Raw genomic sequence first — 24030 nt, forward strand, 5'->3', positions numbered from 1 at the left:
AAAAGGACAAAAATATTCAATCATTAAAAAAATAACACGCATGCAGGTGGTCATAGTTTAACTTTGAGCGCTTTCGTAGGGCATCCTTAGCAGGTGACCCAAAGTATTGATATTTCATCAAGTAATTAACCTTTAGGTCGGAGAATTATCTGGAGCTCCCTCCCCCCGCGTCCCCTTTGCGGGGCTTCATCGATCTACATCCTCCGCTGCCCTCCCCTCCCACCACTCTCGATGGTCTTTTTTCTGAACCACGTGCGGATTTATGCTCTGGTTTTTACTGCCTGAAAAATATGGTAATATCGGGTTAAAGCTGATTTTATAATTGATTTCAACGATTTGATTGTACCTACCTGAAGTAGCTTCTAAGAGGCTTTTTCGTCTATATTTTACACGTTGGATTTTGTTTGATGTTTATGAAGATTTTCTTCAAAAATAATTTATACTTATTGATTTCTTGTTCATTGGAAACTATGTTGTTTATAACTGGGATATGTAGTAGCCTATTACATACGACAATAATGTATTTATCAACCAGTAAAAATTGATATTAAAACTGGAAAATATTAGCATCATTTACAAAGATAGACACTTATATCTAATGATTTAAATGATAATAATTATACTTTAAAAGTTTTAAAACATACACAGAATTATAATATTATTTAACTACAATATCTTACAGTTCTAAAATATTTTAACTGCCAATTTACATCAATATGGAATTTATGTGTAGTCTATTTTTAATCTAGGTCAACATCAATACATATTTGTTTCTTCAAAAATGCCATAGGAATGTATAATAAAAGATGAAACACTATAAAAAATAACATTAAATTATGATTTTGTATGTTTATCATTATAAACTACCCATTGGTAGTTTCAGCAATTAAAAGACTAATTTAATTAATTATTTGGCCAAAAAAATGTTTTTTGCCAAGTTACGGTTAATTTTTAATCCCGGTCCCGGTCTATTCGTTTTCTTCGTTTGCTTTTTTTCATAAAACCTATTTTTTTGTAATTTGAAGTCATAAAAATCAAGCAAAATATGTCAAGAGTACGCTTCCGAACGAGGTTTTTATTGATTGTCTATTTTCGTTGGACTGGCGCATGCGCGTTGCCGTTGGGGCGCCGCCATTTTGCGGAATACTGCGCAGTGCGGTCCCCTCGCGCGTCAGGTATAAAAGCCGCGCATGACGTAAGCGCCCACATTTCAAATCTGGACGTTGTGCTGTGAAGACGTGACTGTGTTGTGAAGTGCTCCTCGAGTTCACCATTGGGAATTTTGCCTGTACGGATTCAGGTGTGTAATATTTTCTGCCCTATCTCTAACCATGGGCTACCATACAAAAGAGAAATCTGTTGTTGACTTTTGCGAAAGTAAAACCGAATCCCTCACTAACTGGGTTCGACAAGTTAAAAGTAAATCTGTTAACGCCAAGACAAAGAGAAAGCGCGATTTGAGGATAATCGCTATTTTGAGTAACTCCCTATTACGTGCTGAGAACGAACTTCTTATGAAACAACGTGAACGTGCCAAGCGGTGGGCCCAGATGCAAGCAGACCTCGGACTTAGCAACAAGGAGGAAGAATTGGCCCGACAGCAGCGTGAAAAAATCGATAACCTATGGAAGAACGATCTTAGCGGTTTAGATAACTTTTTCAAGGAATTAGACAATGTCAAACCTGTTCTAGTAAACTAAAAATCTAGGTAATGTAAAGCAATTTTGTATCTGTGATATACTATGTAGGATGTTTTTCTAAATTACAGTCCCATTGCGTTTCGCGCGTGGGTCTGCCATCCGTCGGCCGCCATCTTGGTTGCCGCTGGGGCGCGGTCGCTGCTAGCCACAAAATGGGTTTGTAGTAAACGGTATCATGCATTTATTTAGTTAGTTAGTTTTATTAAATTGTAAATGTTTCAATTTATTCTATTACTAAAGGGTAAATTCGGAATTTGTGTTTATTCATATTGAATAGTGAAAATTATTGTAACATATGTTTAAGTATGATAATAATAAAAGATTTTTCAAAACAAATAGTGTTCTCAATACAATTTCTTTTTGTTTACTGATATTTCACCACACACAAATGTATTATTCCATGAGTCATCATCTTCACTTCGTGGAGAAACTTGGTCGTCATGCTGGCGCAATCGAGCTGCCGATTACGAATCCGCTGCGGAAGGTCGAGGGTCGGGGCGCTGCTATTGCCTCCTCCTGCGTAACCCACGCCTGCACACAAGCTGCGTGCGAGGACATACACTCGAGTCCCGGTTGTCAGCCCACTGACTAGGTAACAGATAGGACATAGCGTCATGATTTCACCACTTAGCTAGAAGGTACTTTTAGGCCCCCACGGGGGCCTCTGGTTAACTTTGTCTTTAGACCTCAGAATCCAGACGTTGCCAGAGCGGCTGCAACAAGCTAATATCTGCGGTCTCCGTCGCGACGGAGAAACGAGGTCACGAAGTGAGTCATAGCTACACACAAACACAAGTGTGACGCATCCCGCTCGGTGAGTCGATTGCTGTACAAGTAAATGGAAAATTACCACGTTTCTTATTACTCATACTGACTGTGATACAAATTGATTATGATAATCAAAAGTACCTGCTGATCACAGGTCGTGTATTTAGGAAATGTTTAACTCTTAACTGCCTACGGGCTATGTGCGTAAATAACACTCCACTCAAACAGGGCTAGAGGAGTAGCCAACTAGCGATACTGTAGCGACGTCAAGACGGGCAGGGCAGACGGCTGGCGGGCTTCGAGCGGATCCTGTTCCTGACATCTCACGACCAGCCTCCATCGAGCTGTCTGCTGTGGAGTGGCCAGCCGGCTCCGAAGCCGGCGGTGCCCCGCTGCCCGCCTGCCGAAACCGTCACTACGGCTCTCACCTTAGGTAAAAACCAGGCAAATAATTTTTCAGATAACTATGAGTAGTCAAGTGCATGTTTCACTTTCATGACAAATCTCAAGCAGAGAACTTTAAATATAATAACAATCATAATTAGTTGCTATAAAACGAAAAAATGTAAGAAATAAGTGAAATCATGATGAAATCAAACGCAACGTGTGGGCTGATATATCTCCGGGACGCAGGACTAATAATTATATTCTCAGGATCCATATCAAATTATAATCTCAAATACAAGAAATAAACAATAATGATAAGGCTGTAATAACTATTGAGGTCAAATGGAGATCTAGTAATTCAATAATGGTAAGTTTACTGACTACTGCATCTAATTTCTTTACTGATCTGGTTTAGGGATATTATAATCATTTATTCTGATAATAATGATACTTAATAAAATGGGTCATTTTTACTCTTATGTGATAAATAACATTGTTTGAGAAAGATATTTGGAATAAGCTACCTTACAATACTTTTAACAATAATCTCTCGACTCTAATTGAACCACGATTACGTCATCATCGACGTAATCAACAAGTAGGTAATTGCGAAACCATTTACTGATATGAATGTGTAAACTTCACAGCTAACTGGACTCGAGCCGAAGTAGACGTGAACCGCAGTTTCACGCCGCGAAACGAAACTCAAGTCTGAAGGCTATCGTCTCCAGTTCTCATTAGAAAATGGACATCACGAACAGATAAGTCCAATGATGTACCACAATTTTAGTACAACCTAACAGGTTGCCCTATATAATCAAAATACGCAGAACAAATGCCTGATTGAAAATTATAGAATTAGCATCGAGGTTGGGTGCAATTCTTGATAATTGTCTGATTGACTGTGACGAAAGGACCGAGTTTGAAGAGTTGAAAGCACAGGTAAGTGGAGTAAAGTCTATAATGTAAAATTAGGAACAAATATAAAGCTGCTTGGTCTTTCGCATAGTGCTGTCAGTTTTACATTGATTGCATCTAACGTTTATGATAAATCTATTATTATCCTAGACAACAAATCTATGCCTATTAGTAACTGTAAAAATCTGAATTTATTGGTAAGTGGTAGATAGTTTCATCACATGAATTTGTTTACGATTCTGCTTGTAGTAAAAGCGGAATCTATACAGCTTTCAACTTTTATTTTTTTCAGATTCAAAACTACCTAATTCAATGTCTTTTTAAAATAACACTGCAGTTTGCGACATTAGAGACAGTTGTTGTAGCTGAAATATTTCGAATTCACAACTAAGATGATCCAAGATAAACCAATATTTAAACCAGATAATGCACTTATTAAAATACAAATTGAAATCCTGGAAAATTTATACGATATAAATAATTTATTCTATGAACATTAGAGGTATTTTTAACGAAATCCTAATCAAGCTATTGTAAATATATCTGACTTCGCTGGACTTGTTCGCAAGTCGTGTTTTGCTTCGAAAATATCATGACATTTACAGGTTATTTCAAAGGACGATAAATATCGATATAGAAATGTTCCAATATTTGGAGTCATAAAATGGACCACAAATAGCCTAATTGGCAACACATATTCTACAAACAGGAGACCTACAAAATTATTGTGACTATTCGTCGCATATAATATTTTCCTTCAGACAATCCTGTCTTCATCAGATTCTAGGACTCCCACCGAATTACCATTCCTTCAAAACTTATCATCACAAAGTCAAATGGATCCGAACTACCCAAACTCCAGACATCTGGCAGATCTCTTACAAATACAAAACTTAATGATTTCCGAGTTTAACACAGGTATTCCCAACATCATTTTATTTTTATTTTTTCATCTAACATCATTAATTCTATTTTATATATTTATTTATTTATTTAATATTCCTTTGTAATATTATGTTCTATTAAGTATTTAGAATGCCGATAGTACGGCACAGCACTTTTCTATTGGAGTTGAACTTTATTTTTCCTAACATATTCGATGTTTCGTATGTTGCTTCCCCTGTGTTTTGTATAGCTAGGTGGCTGTCATTTCCTGAACGAAGCATGTCGAGTACTCTGATCCCAGACTTGGAATGTGGGAATTTCTGTTTGTCTATACCACTACCATGGACATCAATACATCATATTGTCCGCCCACTACAATATTAATATTTTCTTCAATATTATTATAAACTGGAGCTATTATAAACCTGGACCCTCCCGAGAAATATTTTTTGAAACATTGGAGCTGTTTTATGGAATTTATCTCATTTGAAGTTGCACTAACGCTAAGCCATTAAAAGAAAATGCAAGATTTATGTGACCAATGAGTCCCTACCACTACACGATATTTTCTGTAACAGGGAAATAACTTAGAACTCGTGTAAGTAATGTGTGATGTTTGAATGGAAAATTAAAGCCATCAGTTTGATAATCAAAATGAAGGAGGTACATTTTCCGTTTGTTTTTCATTACATACTTATTGGTGTGTAGATGCTGCATGTTGGTATGTCAATTTGTTTTTATCGTAAACTAAGTAATTAATACTGATTAATACGAAAAAAACACTGATTACACCTTTTATACACCACTCGTTATAAATTAAACTACCTCTGCAGAGCTATCGTTCAATGGTGTATGGTTCATGCTTTTTTCGTTGAGCTTGTTTTACATTTGGACTGCTTGTGCAGTCTTAGATTGTTTAAATTTTATTTGTTTAGGTTCCAAGATTGAACAGGAAAATGCGAATATCCTACCTATTATGTGACAACAAATATTATAAATCTAATTTGAAATTGCAAGATAAATGAAAACATTTCAAGAAGGTGATGAGTATTAATACAATAAATGCCCTAAAAAGGGCCAAATACACAAATTAGGATATTGAATGACTATACTTCTGGGCGGCATAAGAAGAACGCACGTTTCGTTAGAAGTTGCGCTTGCGCATAATCATAATTATTCCAGGTTTTCAGTGTCGTGTGTCTGTTTAGCCTAGGTTACCCACTGATCCAGTGATTGCAATAAAACCTAACAAAATGTAACAATAAAACGAGTTTCACGCATTTGACGAGCTTTGGCGCAGCGACGAGCATTGGAGATTCTCAATACTGTTAATATTTCCTTTGAGAAGTAGTTCAAAGAAAATAAAATCATGCAAAGCAATAAATAATCTAGAAGAAACTGTACAAAATGTGAATTCTGCGAATGGCTTTTTATAGCGAATGAGTTTGAATTATTTTGGGTGGAGGCTGTAAATATAATCTTTCCTACTATATGGACACTGGTATGTTATGCTATAGTTAATTTGAGCGATATGTAAGTTCTAGACATTAGGTTTGTTATTGGTTGCGGCTTATGCAACCCGATCCGACCATTACGTTGCCTTGTCTATGTACACAGATGTCTGCAAAGCTGATACTGATGTTGCCACGTTCATCCGCAATATAGCAGGCACGCATGGCTGCACTGCTGTTTACAACTAAGTAACTCATTTCATTATGTCAATAAGTCAATCTTCGTTTGCTGAAAACACCTCGGCGTAACGCTACAGATTCCAGTTGAATCAAGGTTAAATTTAAACGTATTTCACTTTACAAACTCTGGTCTCCGGTCTGCTTGTCTCTACTTCTGGTGAAGTCTTGCAACCAGTCACACGGTAAATCAAATTGCACAAATCTCTCTCGCTCTCTCTCTCTCTCTCTCTTCTTTTTAGTGCATATGCAGCTGCGATATGAAGTCGTATGTTTACAGCATGGCAGAAATAGATTTGGATCACCTATCCAAGATGTGTGCAAAATGCTGCTACATTTCATGGTACCTACCTAGTTTCTGTTACAAGAACAAGATCCTGAAAAAATAGATCCAATGCCTCCCGAATCCAGAAAGTATTGTTTTTGTGGAAATTTGGAACCACCATAATTTGAAGACATGCATCATCATCCAACCCATTAAATGCAAGTAGTGAGTCCTAGCTCTGTGTGTCACAGAACTTGCATGCTATGAAATCTTTTCCCTCCAGATGTTGAAACCGCTTGTGGAACTGTTTGGAGGCCTAAGAACTTCTTATTGCAACGGCAGCCTATTAGCCAGGCCTTTCGACGGGTAAAAGATACTAATTTAGTTTCTTCCAGGGCTGCCAATGGTCCATTAATACCACATTCATTCAATATCCTTGCTTCCTACGTGATTATGAAAAATGCATCGAGGAAGCCTTAAAGCATGGTAACTTTTAAACTCAGCTGTAGACCACAATGAGTAACGAATCTTTCGAAAGTGAAGTTATTGGTGACTAACATCGTGACGCTGGTGATGCTACTTATTCTGAGGGTACGCCTTTTGCATTATTCTTTGTAAATAACCTGCGACTGAGAGAGAAAGCCTCAGAAACGCAATTTGTTTGCTTAATGTTATTGCAGCTTCTTTGATATCCGGTTCGATCGAACAACGCGAGTATTCTGAAGTGCAATGGTCCTTTCTGCAGTTATCCGGTACATGCCTCTATCAGCCAAAAATCAATGCTAGCAGCAAAGCAGCGTGTAAAACTGAATCGTTTGGGCTTATCTATAATCAATCGCCGACCAGCCTGTTATGATGAGTGGCATAACTGCGTAATGAATCGACCGCAAATACCACCTAATGTAAAGCGCACAAGCCAGGTGTAGGTACTCGTAAGTTTTGTATAATTATGTAGATTCCCGAACTAATGCGGAAAATGGTTAAAAATTAACATAAACTGTAGGATAGACAATGCGTAAGTTTTATGTTTTCACAGCAAATATCCTGCTTGCAAGGCAGTTAGAACGCTGAAAAATTATACAGGTTTAAACAGTACAATGGCACCACTACGATGCATATGCGGTTCAACTCACGATGCGACACTGATGAGGGCGGCGCGGTAGTTGACATCGTAGAAAATGTTTGCTGCCAACATCCAGAGAACATTCTGTCTTCACCAAATCGAAGTTGCTGCGTCAATCTAAACGCCAGGGTATGCCGTGCTTTGTTTTCGCTAGATTTGTTTAACTGCATCTCCGTAAAAGGAAACGTAGTCGGCTAGAGGTAAGACCTCGGGCACATGACCTTCCCTTAGTGTTTTCGCAGCCAGAGCACAATATGGGTGAAGAGTGCTGATGCTACCTAGCCAAGCTTTCCTGTACCTACATCGATAAATCCTACGGCGCGGCGTTATGTTGTATGTAACTGAGCTGTCTACAAATTCTACAATGCGAAGAGGAGCACCTCTCGGCAAAGTTCCTTGAAAACGATGATCCTGGCGGTAAACGGATTATTTTGATAAATTACTTACAATTAGATAAATATTTGCTTCTTTGTCAAATATTCCCAAGTTACGAGGCTTCGGGACATGCAATCCTTTCAGTTCGTATTTTACAGTCGGAGTATCATGCATCCCAAGTGACAGGACGGAAGACCCTGATCTTCGCAGCAACCAGCTCTCAATTCGCTCCTGGTGATAATCAGATTATTTTGAGAAATTGATATACAAACAGATAAATATCTGCTTCTTGGTCAAATATTCCCGAGCTACGAGACTTCGGGACAATCCGTTTAGTTCGACTTTTACAGTCGGAGTTTCTTGCATCCCAAGTGAAAGGACGGAAGACCCTGATCTTCGCAGCATCCAGATAATACCAGCTCTCAATTCGACCCTGGCGGTAATCAGATTAATTTTGATAAACAATTAGATCAATATCTATTTCTTGGTCAAATATTCCCAAGCTACGAGGCTTCGGGACATGCAATCCGTTCTGTTCGTATTTTACAGTCGGAGTATCTTGCATCACAAGTGAAAGTGTGGAAGATCCTGATCTTCGCAGCATCCAGATAATATCAGCTCTCAATTCGACCCTGGTGGTAATCAGATTAATTTTGATAAACAATTAGTTAGATCAATCTGCTTCTTGGTCAAATATTCCCAAGCTACGAGGCTTCGGGACAATCCGTTCAGTTCGTATTTTACAGTTGGAGTATCTTGCATCCCAAGTGAAAGGACGGAAGACCCTGATCTTCGCAGCAGCCAGATAATATCAGCTCTCAATTCAACCCTGGTGATAATCAGATTATTTTGATAAATTGATAAACAATCAGATCAATATCTGCTCTTGGTCAAATATTCCCAAGCTACGAGGCTTCGGGACATGCAATCCTTTCAGTTCGTATTTTACAGTCGGAGTATCTTGCATCCTAAGTGAAAGGACGGAAGACCCTGATCTTCGCAGCATCCAGATAATACCAGCTCTCAATTCGACCCTGGCGGTAATCAGATTAATTTTGATAAGCAATTAGATCAATATTTGCTTCTTGGTCAAATATTCCCAAGCTACGAGGCTTCGGGACATGCAATCCGTTCTGTTCGTATTTTACAGTCGGGGTATCTTGCATCACAAGTCAAAGTATGGAAGATCCTGATCTTCGCAGCACTCAGATATCAGCTCTCAATTCGACCCTGGTGGTAATCAGATTATTTTGATAAATTGATAAACAATCAGATCAATATGTGCTTCTTGGTCAAATATTCCCAAGGTACGAGGCTTCTGGACGAGGGAATCCGTTCTGTTCGTATTTTACAGTCGGAGTATCATGCATCCCAAGTGAAAGGACGGACGACCCTGATCTTCGCAGCATCCAGGTATCAGCTCTCAATTCGGTCCTGGTGGTAATCAGATTTATTTTGATAAACAATTAGATCAATCTGCTTCTTGGTCAAATATTCCCAAGCTACGAGGCTTCGGGACAATCCATTTAGTTCGTATTTTACAGTCGGAGTATCTTGCATCCCAAGTGAAAGGACGGAAGACCCTGATCTTCGCAGCATCCAGATAATAGCAGCTCTCAATTCGACCCTGGCGGTAATCAGATTAATTTTGATAAACAATTACATAGATCAATATCAGCTTCTTGGTCAAATATTCCCAAGCTACGAGGCTTCGGGACATGCAATCCGTTCTGTTCGTATTTTACAGTCGGGGTATCTTGCATCACAAGTCAAAGTATGGAAGATCCTGATCTTCGCAGCATCGAGATATCAACTTTCAATTCGACCCTGGTGGTAATCAGATAAATTTTGATAAACAATTAGTTAGATCAATCTGCTTCTTGGTCAAATATTCCCAAGCTACGAGGCTTCGGGACAATCCGTTCTGTTCGTATTTTACAGTCGGAGTACCTTGCATCCCAAGTGAAAGGACCAAAGATCCTGATTTGCAGCATCCACAAGGTTTCAAGAGGAATGATCTGATCTACCTGCCCAGCATCTGCGAGTCAAATCCAACAACCATATTCAGGGTACCTACTACTTTCGATCTTTAAATGGTAACTCTTGACTATTACTCCTCAAAATACAATGTCTTGAAGTCTCGGCCAAATAAAAAGAAAATGTTTCTGTACTACGAGTAAATAAGTCTGCCATTAAGGTATGACCTAGGGCGTATTATCTACACTTCGTGTTTTCACAGTAGACCGCCTCCATGTGTAAGGGAAAAGAGTGCTTCATCTACTAATAGTGCAAGATGTATCCTCGCCACCTTGTCAACTCGGCTCTGAACTGGTAATTTTACGTACTTTTATGATCGCCTTACCACCAAGATATTGACTTCCTCGATTTTACTTTTACTACCCAGTAACCAGGTATATTCCTAAGCTACGGCCTCTCAGGAGGTATGGAAACCATGCAGTTTATATTTTGCAGTTTCGACGCACGTTGCACGTTATTGAAGGTGAATCTCACATCGATGTAGGTGCGCCAATCTAAGTAGAATAAATCAACGAATGTTATAAGATTGAATTACACTGGGAAGACTACAAGTTGTTCGCTGCGAGTTATAGAAATGTCATCTCCGACCCCTCATACGCAGTCTACTAAATATCACAGCCGGGAAGAGACCTATACTTTGGTAACGAAACTTTTAAGTAGCTAATATGTGTTAACGGTGATGCAATCCTGACAGAATATGCTGTGATAAAGTATGTACTAATAGTTCTTCACAGTCTTGTTATTACTCACACGTACCTTTAAGCCACGGATCCTCGGACTACTTATGGAATGTGCTACGAGTACTGCAAGCAAAACACATTTAATCTTTTAGAAGCAACCGATAAGTGAGATGCATGATTTTGATAATCCTGTCTTCTGCCTAATGCTTGGATTAGTCACCGTCACCAGCTCTCTCCGATATAAGCATCATCAACATCACTGGTACCTACTACAAGACGGAAAGGTGCACCACTCTTGGCTATGTTTTCATCGCTATGATATTGGTAACCCACCTTTGTGTTTGTGATACTAAACTTGAAGACCGTCCATTATTAGTTTTGTGCAGCATGCACTAGCAGCATACTTGACTGTCTTTTGTGTTAGCAGTTTATGAGTACCGCGCGCACTGTGTGGCTTCCAATGGATCTACAAAAAAAAAGTAGATTAAAACTGTGGTCATGTTTCTTGGGAATTAACTACTTACGTAGGTATGTAAGTGTGTTGTGCGTATGTATTTAGGTATGTTCTTTGGGTTTTACTTGTGCTCAAAATGCGTGATAATTTTTTCTCTTTCCTAACCTGTGACTGGGTATGTGCAATCGTAGACATGCTTGCATTTTACAGAAGGGTGCATTGGTATTATAAGTGATAAACTGGTGCTGGTTTACGAGCTTCGTGTTGCATATCCGCCACACCTATTACCAAACACCTCGGCTTCAAGAAGTGATTTGTTTAAACTGGTAACCAACTGCACCGATTTTATTGCATCTTGTGGAAGCTAGAATACTGGACATAGAAAAGACTGATTTGAAGTAGTGTGTCTTGTGTTTGAGTAAGCAGTTCTTTCGTTTAGTGTGTGTATTAATTCAGTAGACATTGTTTCCTAGCTCCTTCTGAGCTATAGTCGTAGTTTAAGATAGGCAAACAAATTGTTTAAAGACAGCAGGCGCCTCGGTAGTACTTCAGCCAGCCTGTAGAGACGTCTCCGGTGCGGCAGAGCAGGCGTCCTTTGCCTTTCGTGGCCTCGCGACTGCAGGCGTCTTCGCAGCGCTGCCGCCAGCCTGTAGAGGCGTCTCCGGTGCGATAAGCGTTTCCCTGGCCTCGCGACGGCAGGCGTCTCCGGTGCGGCAGGCGTTCGCCTCCGCAGCGCCAGCCTGTAGAGGTGTCTCCGGTACGGCAGGCGTCGCTGCCTTGCCTGGCTTCGTGACTGCAGGCGTCTCCGCTGCGCTGCCGCCAGCCTGTAGAGGCGTCTCCGGTGCAGCTGGCAGCTTCGGTACACTGCCTGGCCTCGTGACTGCAGGCGTCTCCGCAGCGCTGCCGCCAGCCTGTAGAGGCGTCTCCGGTGCAGCTGGCAGCTTCGGTACACTGCCTGGCCTCGTGACTGCAGGCGTCTCCGCAGCGCTGCCGCCAGCCTGTAGAGGCGTCTCCGGTGCAGCTGGCAGCTTCGGTACACTGCCTGGCCTCGTGACTGCAGGCGTCTCCGCAGCGCTGCCGCCAGCCTGTAAGCGTCTCCGGTGCAGCTGGCAGCTCCGGTAAACTGCCTGGCCTCGTGACTGCAGGCGTCTCCGCTGCGCTGCCGCCAGCCTGTAGAGGCGTCTCCGGTGCAGCTGGCAGCTTCGGTACACTGCCTGGCCTCGTGACTGCAGGCGTCTCCGCAGCGCTGCCGCCAGCCTGTAGAGGCGTCTCCGGTGCAGCTGGCAGCTTCGGTACACTGCCTGGCCTCGTGACTGCAGGCGTCTCCGCAGCGCTGCCGCCAGCCTGTAGAGGCGTCTCCGGTGCAGCTGGTGGCTCCGGTACACTGCCTGGTCTCGTGACTGCAAGGGTCTCCGCAGCCGTATCGTCAGGCTGTAGAGGCGTCGCTTCCTTGCCTGGCCTCGCGGCTGCAGGCGTCTCCGCAGCGCTGCCGCCAGCCTGTAGATGCGTCTCCGGTGCAGCTGGTGGCTCCGGTACACTGCCTGGCCTCGTGACTGCAGGCGTCTCCGCAGCCGTGCCGTCAGGCTGTAGAGGCGTCGCTTCCTTGCCTGGCCTCGCGACTGCAGGCGTCTCCGCAGCCGTGCCGTCAGACTGTAAAGGCGTCTCCGGTACACTGCCTGGTCTCGTGACTGCAGGCAATTCTGCACTGCCTGGCCTCGCGACTGCAGGCGTCTCCACAACGCTGCCGCCAGCCTGTAGAGGCGTCTCCGGTGCAGCTGGTGGCTCCGGTACACTGCCTGGTCTCGTGACTGCAAGCGTCTCCGCAGCCGTGCCGTCAGGCTGTAGAGGCGTCTCCTTTACTGCAGGCGTCGCTGCCTTGCCTGGCCTCGCGGCTGCAGGCGTCTCCGCAGCGCTGCCGCCAGCCTGTAGAGGCGTCTCCGGTGCAGCTGGTGGCTCCGGTACACTGCCTGGCCTCGCGACTGCAGGCGTCTCCGCAGCGCTGCCGCCAGCCTGTAGAAGCGTCTCCGGTGCAGCTGGCAGCTCCGGTACACTGCCTGGTCTCGTGACTGCAGGCGTCTCCGCAACGCTGCCGCCAGCCTGTAGAGGCGTCTCCGGTGCTGCAGGAGTTCGCTTGGCCTCGTGACTGCAGGCGTCTCCGTAGTGCTGCTGCCAGCCTGTAGAGGCGTCTCCGGTGCAGCTGGTGGCTCCGGTACACTGCCTGGCCTCGCGACTGCAGGCGTCTCCGCAGCGCTGCCGCCAGCCTGTAGAGGCGTCTCCGGTGCAGCTGGTGGCTCCGGTACACTGCCTGGTCTCGTGACTGCAGGCGTCTCCGCAACGCTTTCGCCAGCCTGTAGAGGCGTCTCCGGTATGGCAGGCGTCGCTGTCTTGCCTGGCCTCGCGGCTGCAGGCGTCGCTGTCTTGCCTGGCCTCGCGGCTGCAGGCGTCTCCGCAGCTCTGCCGCCAGCCTGTAGAGGCGTCTCCGGTGCAGCTGGCAGCTCCGGTACACTGCCTGGTCTCGTGACTGCAGGCGTCTCCGCAACGCTTTCGCCAGCCTGTAGAGGCGTCTCCGGTATGGCAGGCGTCGCTGTCTTGCCTGGCCTCGCGGCTGCAGGCGTCGCTGTCTTGCCTGGCCTCGCGGCTGCAGGCGTCGCTGTCTTGCCTGGCCTCGCGGCTGCAGGCGTCTCCGCAGCTCTGCCGCCAGCCTGTAGAGGCGTCTCCACAACGCTGCCGCCAGCCTGTAGAGGCGTCTCCGGTGCAGCTGGTGGCTCCGGTACACTGCCTGGTCTCGTGACTGCAGGCGTCTCCGCAGCCGTGCCGTCAGGCTGTAGAAGCGTCTCCGGTACGGCAGGCGTCGCTGCCTTGCCTGGCCTCGCGACTGCAGGCGTGTCCGCAGCGCTGCCGCCAGCCTGTAGAGGCGTCTCCGGTGCAGCTGGCAGCTCCGGTACACTGCCTGGTCTCGTGACTGCAGGCGTCTCCGCAACGCTGCCGCCAGCCTGCAGAGGCGTCTCCGGTACAGCAAGCGTCACTGCCTTGCCTGGCCTCGCGGCTGCAGGCGTCTCCGCAGCGCTGCCGCCAGCCTGTAGAGGCGTCTCCGGTGCAGCTGGCAGCTCCGGTACACTGCCTGGTCTCGTGGCTGCAGGCGTCTCCGCAGCGCTGCCGCCAGCCTGTAGAGGCGTCTCCGGTGCAGCTGGCAGCTCCGGTACACTGCCTGGTCTCGTGACTGCAGGCGTGTCCGCAGCGCTGCCGCCAGCCTGTAGAGGCGTCTCCGGTGCAGCTGGCAGCTCCGGTACACTGCCTGGTCTCGTGACTGCAGGCGTCTCCGCAACGCTGCCGCCAGCCTGCAGAGGCGTCTCCGGTACAGCAAGCGTCACTGCCTTGCCTGGCCTCGCGGCTGCAGGCGTCTCCGCAGCGCTGCCGCCAGCCTGTAGAGGCGTCTCCGGTGCAGCTGGCAGCTCCGGTACACTGCCTGGTCTCGTGGCTGCAGGCGTCTCCGCAGCGCTGCCGCCAGCCTGTAGAGGCGTCTCCGGTGCAGCTGGCAGCTCCGGTACACTGCCTGGTCTCGTGGCTGCAGGCGTCTCCGCAGCGCTGCCGCCAGCCTGCAGAGGCGTCTCCGGTGCAGCTGGCAGCTCCGGTACACTGCCTGGTCTCGTGACTTCAAGCGTCTCCGCAGCCGTGAGCATCAGCCTGTGGGGGCGTCTCCGGTGCAGCTGGCAGCTCCGGTACACTGCCTGGTCTCGTGACTGCAGGCGTCTCCGCAACGCTGCCGCCAGCTTGCAGAGGCGTCTCCGGTGCAGCTGGCAGCTCCGGTACACTGCCTGGTCTCGTGACTTCAAGCGTCTCCGCAGCCGTGAGCATCAGCCTGTGGGGGCGTCTCCGGTGCAGCTGGTGGCTCCGGTACACTGCCTGGCCTCGTGACTGCAGGCGTCTCCGCAGCGCTGCCGCCAGCCTGTAGAGGCATCGCCGGTGCAGCTGGCGGTTCCGGTACACTGCCTGGTCTCGCGACTGCAGGCGTCTCCGCAGCCGTGCCGTCAGGCTGTAGAGGCGTCTCCGGTACAGCAGGCGTCGCTGCCTTGCCTGGCCTCGCGGCTGCAGGTGTCTCCGCAGCGCTGCCGCCAGCCTGTAGAGGCGTCGCCGGTGCAGCTGGCGGTTCCGGTACACTGCCTGGTCTCGCGACTGCAGGCGTCTCCGGTGCGGCAAGCGTCTCTACGTGCGCTGCCTGGTCTCTGCTTCCCAGTGGTGCTGCCAGCCTGTGGGGGCGTCTCCGGTACAGCAGTCCACACTGCCTGGCCTCGTGACTGGTGTCTCCGTAACGCTGCAACCAGCCTGCACAAGCGATCCTGCTCCACCAGACCTGACGACTGCAGGGCGCAGACGTCTCTGCAGCGCTGCCGCCAGCCTGCACTGCCTAGCCTCGCGACTGCGGGCGACATCCCAGCATTACTGCCAGCCTGTTAGCCTCACATCCTGAGCCTACACTGCATCTTTCAGCGTCAGGTGAGTCATAAATCTAAAAATCATACTGCTTCTGATAACCATTTCAAACTCCATAAGCTGTAAAGCAGTAAGGTATGTGATAAAAGGTAATCTCAATTTCTTTCAGTGCTTCCTCACGAGTGTACGAGTCTTCGCCGGGCTGTCTGCTTTGCAATTTTCGATTGCTGCACAACGAGCGTTAGCGTCTGGCTTCAGCTGACCAGCGTATTTGAGCAGCAGACATCGCGACATAGCCTACCGTCAGACTGCTTAGCCCAGCTAATTAGACAGACGCAGAGTTTTCTAGCTGGAACTGAGACAGTTACTTCGGGTAAGTCATTGAGCTAATAAAAATGTACAAAATAGCCTTCTGATGAAAAAAACCGTAAGGTATTATGACAAAAGAAATTGTATATTTCTTTCAGTGCTGGTCGCGTAATCCAGTCTGGCGTTGGCTTCAACATCACCTCTGAGTACCTCCCATTGTATTAAGACGACTGGAATAGCGTCTGAACCGGTCCACGTCATCAGCGTATAGTGCTGAATCGATGCAGCCGGCGCCTCCCCTCTACCCGGCTCCGCCTGCAAGCGGCCTGCACAGCACTGACATGCCTGCAGCAGCGTCTCGCCAGACTTCGATGCAGCCGGCGCCTCCTGCCCGACCCCGCCTGAAGCGGCCTGCACAGCACTGCAACGTTTTGCCAGACTTCGATACAGCCAGCGACTCACCTCAGGCCGGCCCCGCCTGTAAGCGACTTCACAGCGCTGCCATGCATGCAGTAACGTCTCGCCAGACTTCGATGCAGCCGGCGCCTCCTTCTGCCCGACCCCGCCTGAAGCGGCCTGCACAGCACTGCAACGTTTTGCCAGACTTCGATACAGCCAGCGACTCAGCTCAGTCCGGCCCGGCCTGTAAGCGACTTCACAGCGCTGCCATGCCTGCAGCAGCGTCTCGCCTGACTTCGATGCAGCTGGTGCCTCCTTCTGCCCAACCCTGCCTGAAGCGGCCTGCACAGCACTGACATCCCTGCAGCAGCGTCTCGCCAGACTTCGACGCAGCCGGCGCCTCCTTCTGCCCGACCCCGCCTGAAGCGGCCTCCACAGCACTGACATACCTGCACAGCACTGACATGCCTGCAGCAGCGTCTCGCCAGACTTCGATGCAGCCGGCGCCTCCTTCTGCCCGACCTTGCCTGAAGCGGCCTGCACAGCACTGCAACGTTTTGCAAGACTTTGATACAGCCAGCGACTCCGCCTGTAAGCGTCTCAGCCTGTACAGGGGCCTCCGCGCAGCTAAACATCGCGGCTACACAGCGCTGCTGCCGGCTTGTTGAAGGCATCTCCACTTCGCCTGGTCGGAGGACCGCAGCAGCCATCTGCGCAGCATCGCAGTCTACAGGCTGACCGCAATACTGGATATATGGGTACGGCGTCTCCGCTTCGCCTGGTCGGAGGACTGCGGGCGTCTCCGCAGCGCTGCCGTAACCTGTAGAGGCGTCTCCGCTTCGCCTGGTTGAAGGACTGCGGGCGTCTCCGTAGCGCTACCGTCAGCCTGTAGAGGCGTCTCCGCTTCGCCTGGTCGGAGGACTGCGGGCGTCTCCGCAGCGCTGCCGTAACCTGTAGAGGCGTCTCCGCTTCGCCTGGTCGGAGGACTGCGGGCTTCTCCGCAGCGCTGCCGTAACCTGTAGAGGCGTCTCCCCACTTCGTCTGGTCGGAGGACTGCGGGCGTCTCCGCAGCGCTGCCGTAGCCTGTAGAGGCGTCTCCGCTTCGCCTGGTTGGAGGACTGCGGGCGTCTCCGCAGCGCTGCCTTAATCTGTAGAGGCGTCTCCGCTTCGCCTGGTTGAAGGACTGCGGGCGTCTCCGCAGCGCTGCCGTAGCCTGTAGAGGCGTCTCCGCTTCGCCTGGTTGGAGGACTGCGGGAGTCTTCGCTTCGCCTGGTCGGAGGACTGCGGGCGTCTCCGCAGCGCTGCCGTAGCCTGTAGAGGCGTCTCCGCTTCGCCTGGTCGGAGGATTGCGGGCTTCTCCGCAGCGCTACCGTCAGCCTGTAGAGGCGTCTCCGCTTCGCCTGGCTGAAGGACTGCGGGCGTCTCCGCAGCGCTACCGTCAGCTTGTAGAGGCGTCTCCGCTTCGCCTGGTCGGAGGACTGCGGGAGTCTTCGCTTCGCCTGGTCGGAGGACTGCGGGCGTCTCCGCAGCGCTGCCGTAGCCTGTAGAGGCGTCTCCGCTTCGCCTGGTTGGAGGACTGCGGGCGTCTCCGCAGCGCTACCGTCAGCCTGTAGAGGCGTCTTCGCTTCGCCTGGTCGGAGGTCTGCGGGCGTCTCCGCAGCGCTGCCGTAGCCTGTAGAGGCGTCTCCGCTTCGCCTGGTTGGAGGACTGCGGGCGTCTCCGCAGCGCTACCGTCAGCCTGTAGAGGCGTCTTCGCTTCGCCTGGTCGGAGGTCTGCGGGCGTCTCCGCAGCGCTGCCGTAGCCTGTAGAGGCGTCTCCGCTTCGCCTGGTTGGAGGACTGCGGGCGTCTCCGCAGCGCTACCGTCAGCCTGTAGAGGCGTCTTCGCTTCGCCTGGTCGGAGGTCTGCGGGCGTCTCCGCAGCGCTGCCGTAGCCTGTAGAGGCGTCTCCGCTTCGCCTGGTTGGAGGACTGCGGGCGTCTCCGCAGCGCTACCGTCAGCCTGTAGAGGCGTCTTCGCTTCGCCTGGTCGGAGGTCTGCGGGCGTCTCCGCAGCGCTGCCGTAGCCTGTAGAGGCGTCTCCGTTTTGCCTGGTTGGAGGACTGCGGGCGTCTCCGCAGCGCTACCGTCAGCCTGTAGAGGCGTCTTCGCTTCGCCTGGTCGGAGGTCTGCGGGCGTCTCCGCAGCGCTGCCGTAGCCTGTAGAGGCGTCTCCGCTTCGCCTGGTCGGAGGTCTGCGGGCGTCTCCGCAGCGCTGCCGTAGCCTGTAGAGGCGTCTCCCCACTTCGTCTGGTCGGAGGACTGCGGGCGTCTCCACAGCGATGCAGTCAGCCTGGAGAGACTTTTCTACTCCGCTTGACTACGTGATGGGAGACTACTAACTTCACTTCGTTTCTTCCTTCAGCACTGTGAGTGAGTTGATAGAATCTTAAATAAGTCTTTCGAGAAATACTTTTAGTACTAGTTAATCAATACGAATATAAAAACAATTTAACTTGTCGTTTAAGTAACTTAGTGAGAACTTTCAAGTCCAATGATAATTATTTCCTATCATAATAGAACGTTTATTTCAGCCTTGAAATTTCCAGTAAGTAAATTAATATTATCTGTAAAAGAATTTATAAAATGTTACTTTCAGACATTTCATGCAAGAAGTAAGTTATAAAAATATACTTCCTTAAAAATAAAAACAGTTCATTTCAGAAATGGAAACTTAAAACTGTAAGTTAACAAATAATTGAAAACTGATCTAATTTCTATTGATCATTAATTTCTTGTTCATAACGATGTTTTTGTGTTAATTATGTTTCTTCTACAGAGTAGGAAAACAATGTAAGTACGTTTCGTTTTCAGATAAAAATCTGCCAGACCAAATTACCTGATAAAATTCTGATTGCTAATTATAGCACTAGGTTAGACCAATAACAATAACTTTTACAGATGAGATGGAAAAATAAGATAAGTTTAAACATAAATTAAATTAAAATACTCATATATTTGAGGATCGTATGAGAAACTGCATGCGAATGAGAAACAGTATTAATATAAGGTGCGTATCGTCTGAATGAATGCTTCAATCAAGAGGACTCTTCAACTAGAGGTGGGTCTGAATATTTCAGCACAGAAACAAAAACTATCGACAAATGATAATAGAGATGTTCTAATGATACATGGAAAATTGGTGGTATTAAGATAAACTAATGAAATAAGGAAATCTGATCAAAAAGATACGCTTAAGAACCTACTAGCGTAGATACCATAAGTCAGGTAAGTTGCAAAAGCATTAGTAATAATATTTTCAGAAGAATAAATGCAGACAGAATCGAACAAGGTGAAGGAAAATGAACAACTTCTACTCTTAAAAGGTAAAGACGAAGAGAAAACGTAGCCGCAAGAGGAGATTTTGACCTTTCAGGGTTTCCAGTCAAGCATACGAAGTTTCACCAGCAGTCTTATTGAATTTGGATAACTTTATGAACATAATACAGTAACGTAACAGAATGGAATGACAAGCAATGAGGCTACTAATAAAACAACAACGCTACACGTATGTATTACCATGAGTAATAATATGATAAGGATAATGCATTTTTCTCAACAGATAGCGAACAATTACTAAAATGTCCTGTGTTGAATGAGTAATAAGAGATTTTTATAAAAAAGACCCAACCCCAAAAGTGACGTAGAAATCGTTGATCCGGTGAGTTTCCTATTATGGAATTGTCAACAGGATATCTCCGAAAAGTAACGTCGAATGACAATTTTACACTGTACGTAATAATATATGAATATTGCAATCAGCGGTCTTCAAATCGGAGCTGTCTTCACAGCATCACACAAAGTGAGTTCTAGAAATAAGACAGGAAACAAATTGAAAATTCAAGGAATAACGAAAAATTTTTTACAAAGGAAATTCATACAGATGATACGAAATAAATATTTACGAGGTGAGTTATACAGGAATCACATGGTCATTTCTAGTATGAAAATAATTGTACATATCGAATGATTTGGAGCATCCCTTGCTTACCCAACATGAGATCAAGTAACAAACAAATCGTTTGGCGTCGCATAAATCTCTAAATTGGTGAAAAACTAAACAATTACATTAAGAAATGGAAAAACTCGTAAGGAGGTAAGTGGTCTAACAGGAGTCACATCGTTTTAATTTTAGGGTGACATAGATATCAAAAAACAAAAGAAACAAAATTACAAGTAAAATAAGAGGAAAACATGAGGTGAATGAAACTAAAACACTTTCAGACGAAGCAGTTGGAAATACAATCTTGGATGAAGAATACTTAAAACAACAGACAAAATGATAAGAATACGAATGATAGAGAAAATGAAAAAGTGGGGTCCCTAACAGTTTCCTCTTTCAGGTTCGAAACATTTTTCAGACATAAATTGGAAAGGATGTGATTGAAAAAATAGAATCAAAATTAAAATTAACACGTATACTCTTACGTCGTGCGTAAGTATAGTTAATCTAAACATTGTTCACAGAATTCAAAGAAAAATATATGAATGTAATAATATAAACTAGGTTTATTTAATAAAAGAAATTCGTTAACAATAATATCAAAAATGATGGCGCATAGACTACTATGGACAACATGTAAATGTATGATACAATTAACCAAGAAAAGTAAAATAAAAAATTAAGAAGAGTAAAAATAGAACGTTACCAGACTGGAGATGATACCACGAAACTTATCTTTATACAGCCCTTGTAAATATGTACGTACACAATCTAAAATAGTACATAATCAACGAATAAAAAAATTGATGATGAGTTTTCTTTAAAATATAATGATGACAAAAGATAACAAAAAATTACCCAAATAAACAACGAAAACTAATAAAAACGAAAGTTGGAACATTGAAAGAAAGACGAAGATGAAGAAAGAATACGAAGATGAAGAAAGAAGACGAATATGAAGAAAGAAGATGAAGATGAAGAGAGAAAACGAAGATGAAGAAAGAAAACGAAGATGAAGAAAGAAGACGAAGATGAAGAAAGAAGATGAAGAAAGAAGATGAAGAAGGAAGATGAAGATTGAAGGCGAAGTTGAAGAATGAAGATTGAAGATGAAGAATGAAGATTGAAGACGAAGATGAAGAAAGAAGACGAAGATGAAGAATGAAGACGAAGATGAAAAAAAAAGAAATTAGTTTAAATCCTCATTAAAATGCAAAATTATAATACCTAAAAAGAGATGCCATAGAAAGGCACACATACAGAGCAGGTGCTGCTACGAAGGTGAAGAAAGAAGAGGTGCTGCCGGGAGATGAAGAAAGAAGAGGTGCTGCCGGGAGATGAAGAAAGAAGAGGTGCTACCGGAAGATGAAGAAAGAAGAGGTGCTGCCGGGAAATGAAGAAAGAAGTGGTGCTGCCGGGAGATGAAGTAAGAAGAGGTGCTGCCGGGAGATGAAGAAAGAAGAGGTGCTGCCGGGAGATGAAGAAAGAAGGTGCTGCTAAGAAGATGAAGACAGAAGACTGGAAGACGAAGACGTAGAGAGAAGACTGGAAGATGAAGAACGAAGAGGTGCTGCCGGGAGATGAAGAAATAAGAGGTGCTGCCGGGAGATGAAGAAAGAAGGTGCTGCTAAGAAGATGAAGACAGAAGACTGGAAGACGAAGACGTAGAGAGAAGACTGGAAGATGAAGAACGAAGAGGTGCTGCCGGGAGATGAAGAAAGAAGAGGTGCTGCCGGGAGATGAAGAAAGAAGGTGCTGCTAAGAAGATGAAGACAGAAGACTGGAAGACGAAGACGTAGAGAGAAGACTGGAAGATGAAGAAAGAAGAGGTGCTGCCGGGTGATGAAGAAAGAAGGTGCTGCCGGGAGATGAAGAAAGAAGAGGTGCTGCCGGGAGATGAAGAAAGAAGGTGCTGCCGGGAGATGAAGAAAGAAGAGGTGCTGCCGGGAGATGAAGAAAGAAGACTGAAAGAGACAAGAGCAGGTGCTGCTAAGAAGATGAAGACAGAAGACTGGAAGACGAAGAAAGAAGATGAAGACGAAGAAAGAAGATGAAGACAGAAGACTGGAAGACGAAGAAAGAAGACGAAGACGAAGAAAGAAGATGAAGACAGGAGACTGGAAGACGAAGAAAGAAGACGAAGAAAGAAGATGAAGACAGAAGACTGGAAGACGAAGAAAGAAGATGAAGACGAAGAAAGAAGATGAAGACAGGAGACTGGAAGACGAAGAAAGAAGAGGAAGACGAAGAAAGAAGATGAAGACAGGAGACTGGAAGACGAAGAAAGAAGACGAAGAAAGAAGACGAAGACGAAGAAAGAAGACGAAGACGAAGAAAGAAGACGAAGACGTAGAGAGAAGACTAGAAGATGAAGAACGAAGAGGTGCTGCCGGGTGATGAAGAAAGAAGGGTGCTGCCGGGAGATGAAGAAAGAAGAGGTGCCGCCGGGAGATGAAGTAAGAAGACTGGAAGACGTAGAGAGAAGACTGGAAGACGTAGAGAAGACTAGAAGATAAAGAAAGAAAACTGGAAGATGAAGAGAGAAGACTGGAAGACGACGAAAGAAGACTGGAAGACAAAGATGAAGAAACAAAACCTTAAGACACAAAAGCAAATGCTGTTACTAAGATAAAGAAAGAAGAGGTGCCGCCGGGAGATGAAGAAAGAAGACTGATAGACGTAGAGAAGACTGGAAGATGAAGAGAGAAACTGGAAAACGAAGAGAGAAGACTGAAAGACGTAAAGAAGACTGGAAGACGTAGATAATACTGGAACACGTAGAGAAGACTGAAAGACGTAGAGAAGACTGGAAGATGAAGAGAGAAACTGGAAAACGAAGAGAAGACTGGAAGACAAAGATAATTTAAGATGAAGAGAAAAGACTTAAGATTAAGTCAGAAGACTAAGATGAAGATTAAAAACTGGAAGACGAAGAGAGAAGACTGGAAGACGACAAAAGAAGACTGGAAAATGAAGAAAGAACACTGGAAGATGAAGAAAGAAGACAAGAACATGCAAAGAGAAGAAAAAGAAAAGAAGAGCAGGTACTGCTGTGAAGATGAAGAAAGTAAACCAACTACTAGAAATAGAAACCGGTCCCATTGCAAAGATAAAAAAAAATAGAACTACGAGAAAGGAGATACCATCCCATTGCGAAAATTAAGAAAGCGAAAGATAAAATAACAATGCGAAGATGAATAAGAAAACAAAACTACATGAAAGAAGAGAAAATCTCATTGCAACGACGAAGAAAAAAATCTACTAGAAAGAAGAAAAAATCCCATTGCGAAGATGAAGAAAGAAAACTACAAGAAAGAAGAGAGAATCCCATTGCGAAGACGAAAAGCAGGACCCATTGCAAAGCTGAAGAAAGCTAAATTACAATAAACAAGATACCATCCCATTGCGAATATGAAGAAAGAAAACTACAAGAAAGAAGAGAAAATCCCAATGCGAAGATGAAGAAAGAAGAACAGATCCCATAGCGAATATGAAGAAAAAGAAATTCAAGAAAGAAGAACAAGTCTCATTGCGAAGATCATAAAAGAAGAGCCGGTTCCACTGCGAAGATGAAGAATGAAAATTAGAAGAAAAAATATAAAATATCTCTGCAAAGTTAAAGAAAAAGCAAC

At 45.9% G+C, this 24030-nt stretch overlaps 1 protein-coding gene and 2 long non-coding RNA genes across 6 annotated transcripts; 2 read left to right on the top strand and 1 right to left on the bottom strand.

Moving 5' to 3' along the window:
- The first annotated feature begins 1038 nt into the window (after positions 1 to 1038).
- LOC135080646 (uncharacterized) lies at positions 1039 to 11997 on the top strand. 4 transcript variants are annotated; one of them, XR_010259048.1, is made up of 3 exons: positions 1153 to 1300; positions 1769 to 3797; positions 4066 to 11997. It is a non-coding gene; the product is annotated as an uncharacterized LOC135080646 (long non-coding RNA). The 4 variants fall into 4 exon arrangements; XR_010259049.1 differs by having other exon boundaries at positions 1166 to 1300; positions 1769 to 3222; positions 3503 to 11997; XR_010259050.1 differs by having other exon boundaries at positions 1176 to 1300; positions 1769 to 2901; positions 3503 to 11997.
- Positions 11998 to 15109: 3112 nt separating this feature from the next.
- On the bottom strand, positions 15110 to 16885 carry LOC135080875 (uncharacterized). Its single transcript, XM_063975604.1, has 3 exons — positions 16710 to 16885; positions 16362 to 16606; positions 15110 to 15603 (listed from the first exon to the last, which is right to left on the bottom strand). The coding sequence occupies exons 1-3, from the start codon at positions 16883 to 16885 to the stop codon at positions 15110 to 15112; spliced, it is 915 nt and encodes a 304-aa protein (XP_063831674.1).
- A 5047-nt stretch (positions 16886 to 21932) lies between these two features.
- On the top strand, positions 21933 to 22496 carry LOC135080659 (uncharacterized). The gene is made up of 4 exons (XR_010259052.1): positions 21933 to 22019; positions 22095 to 22150; positions 22226 to 22307; positions 22382 to 22496. It is a non-coding gene; the product is annotated as an uncharacterized LOC135080659 (long non-coding RNA).
- The last annotated feature ends 1534 nt before the right edge of the window (positions 22497 to 24030 follow it).

This window comes from Ostrinia nubilalis, chromosome 18, assembly GCF_963855985.1.
Source record: "Ostrinia nubilalis chromosome 18, ilOstNubi1.1, whole genome shotgun sequence".
In the NCBI taxonomy this organism is placed as follows: Eukaryota; Metazoa; Arthropoda; class Insecta; order Lepidoptera; family Crambidae; genus Ostrinia; species Ostrinia nubilalis.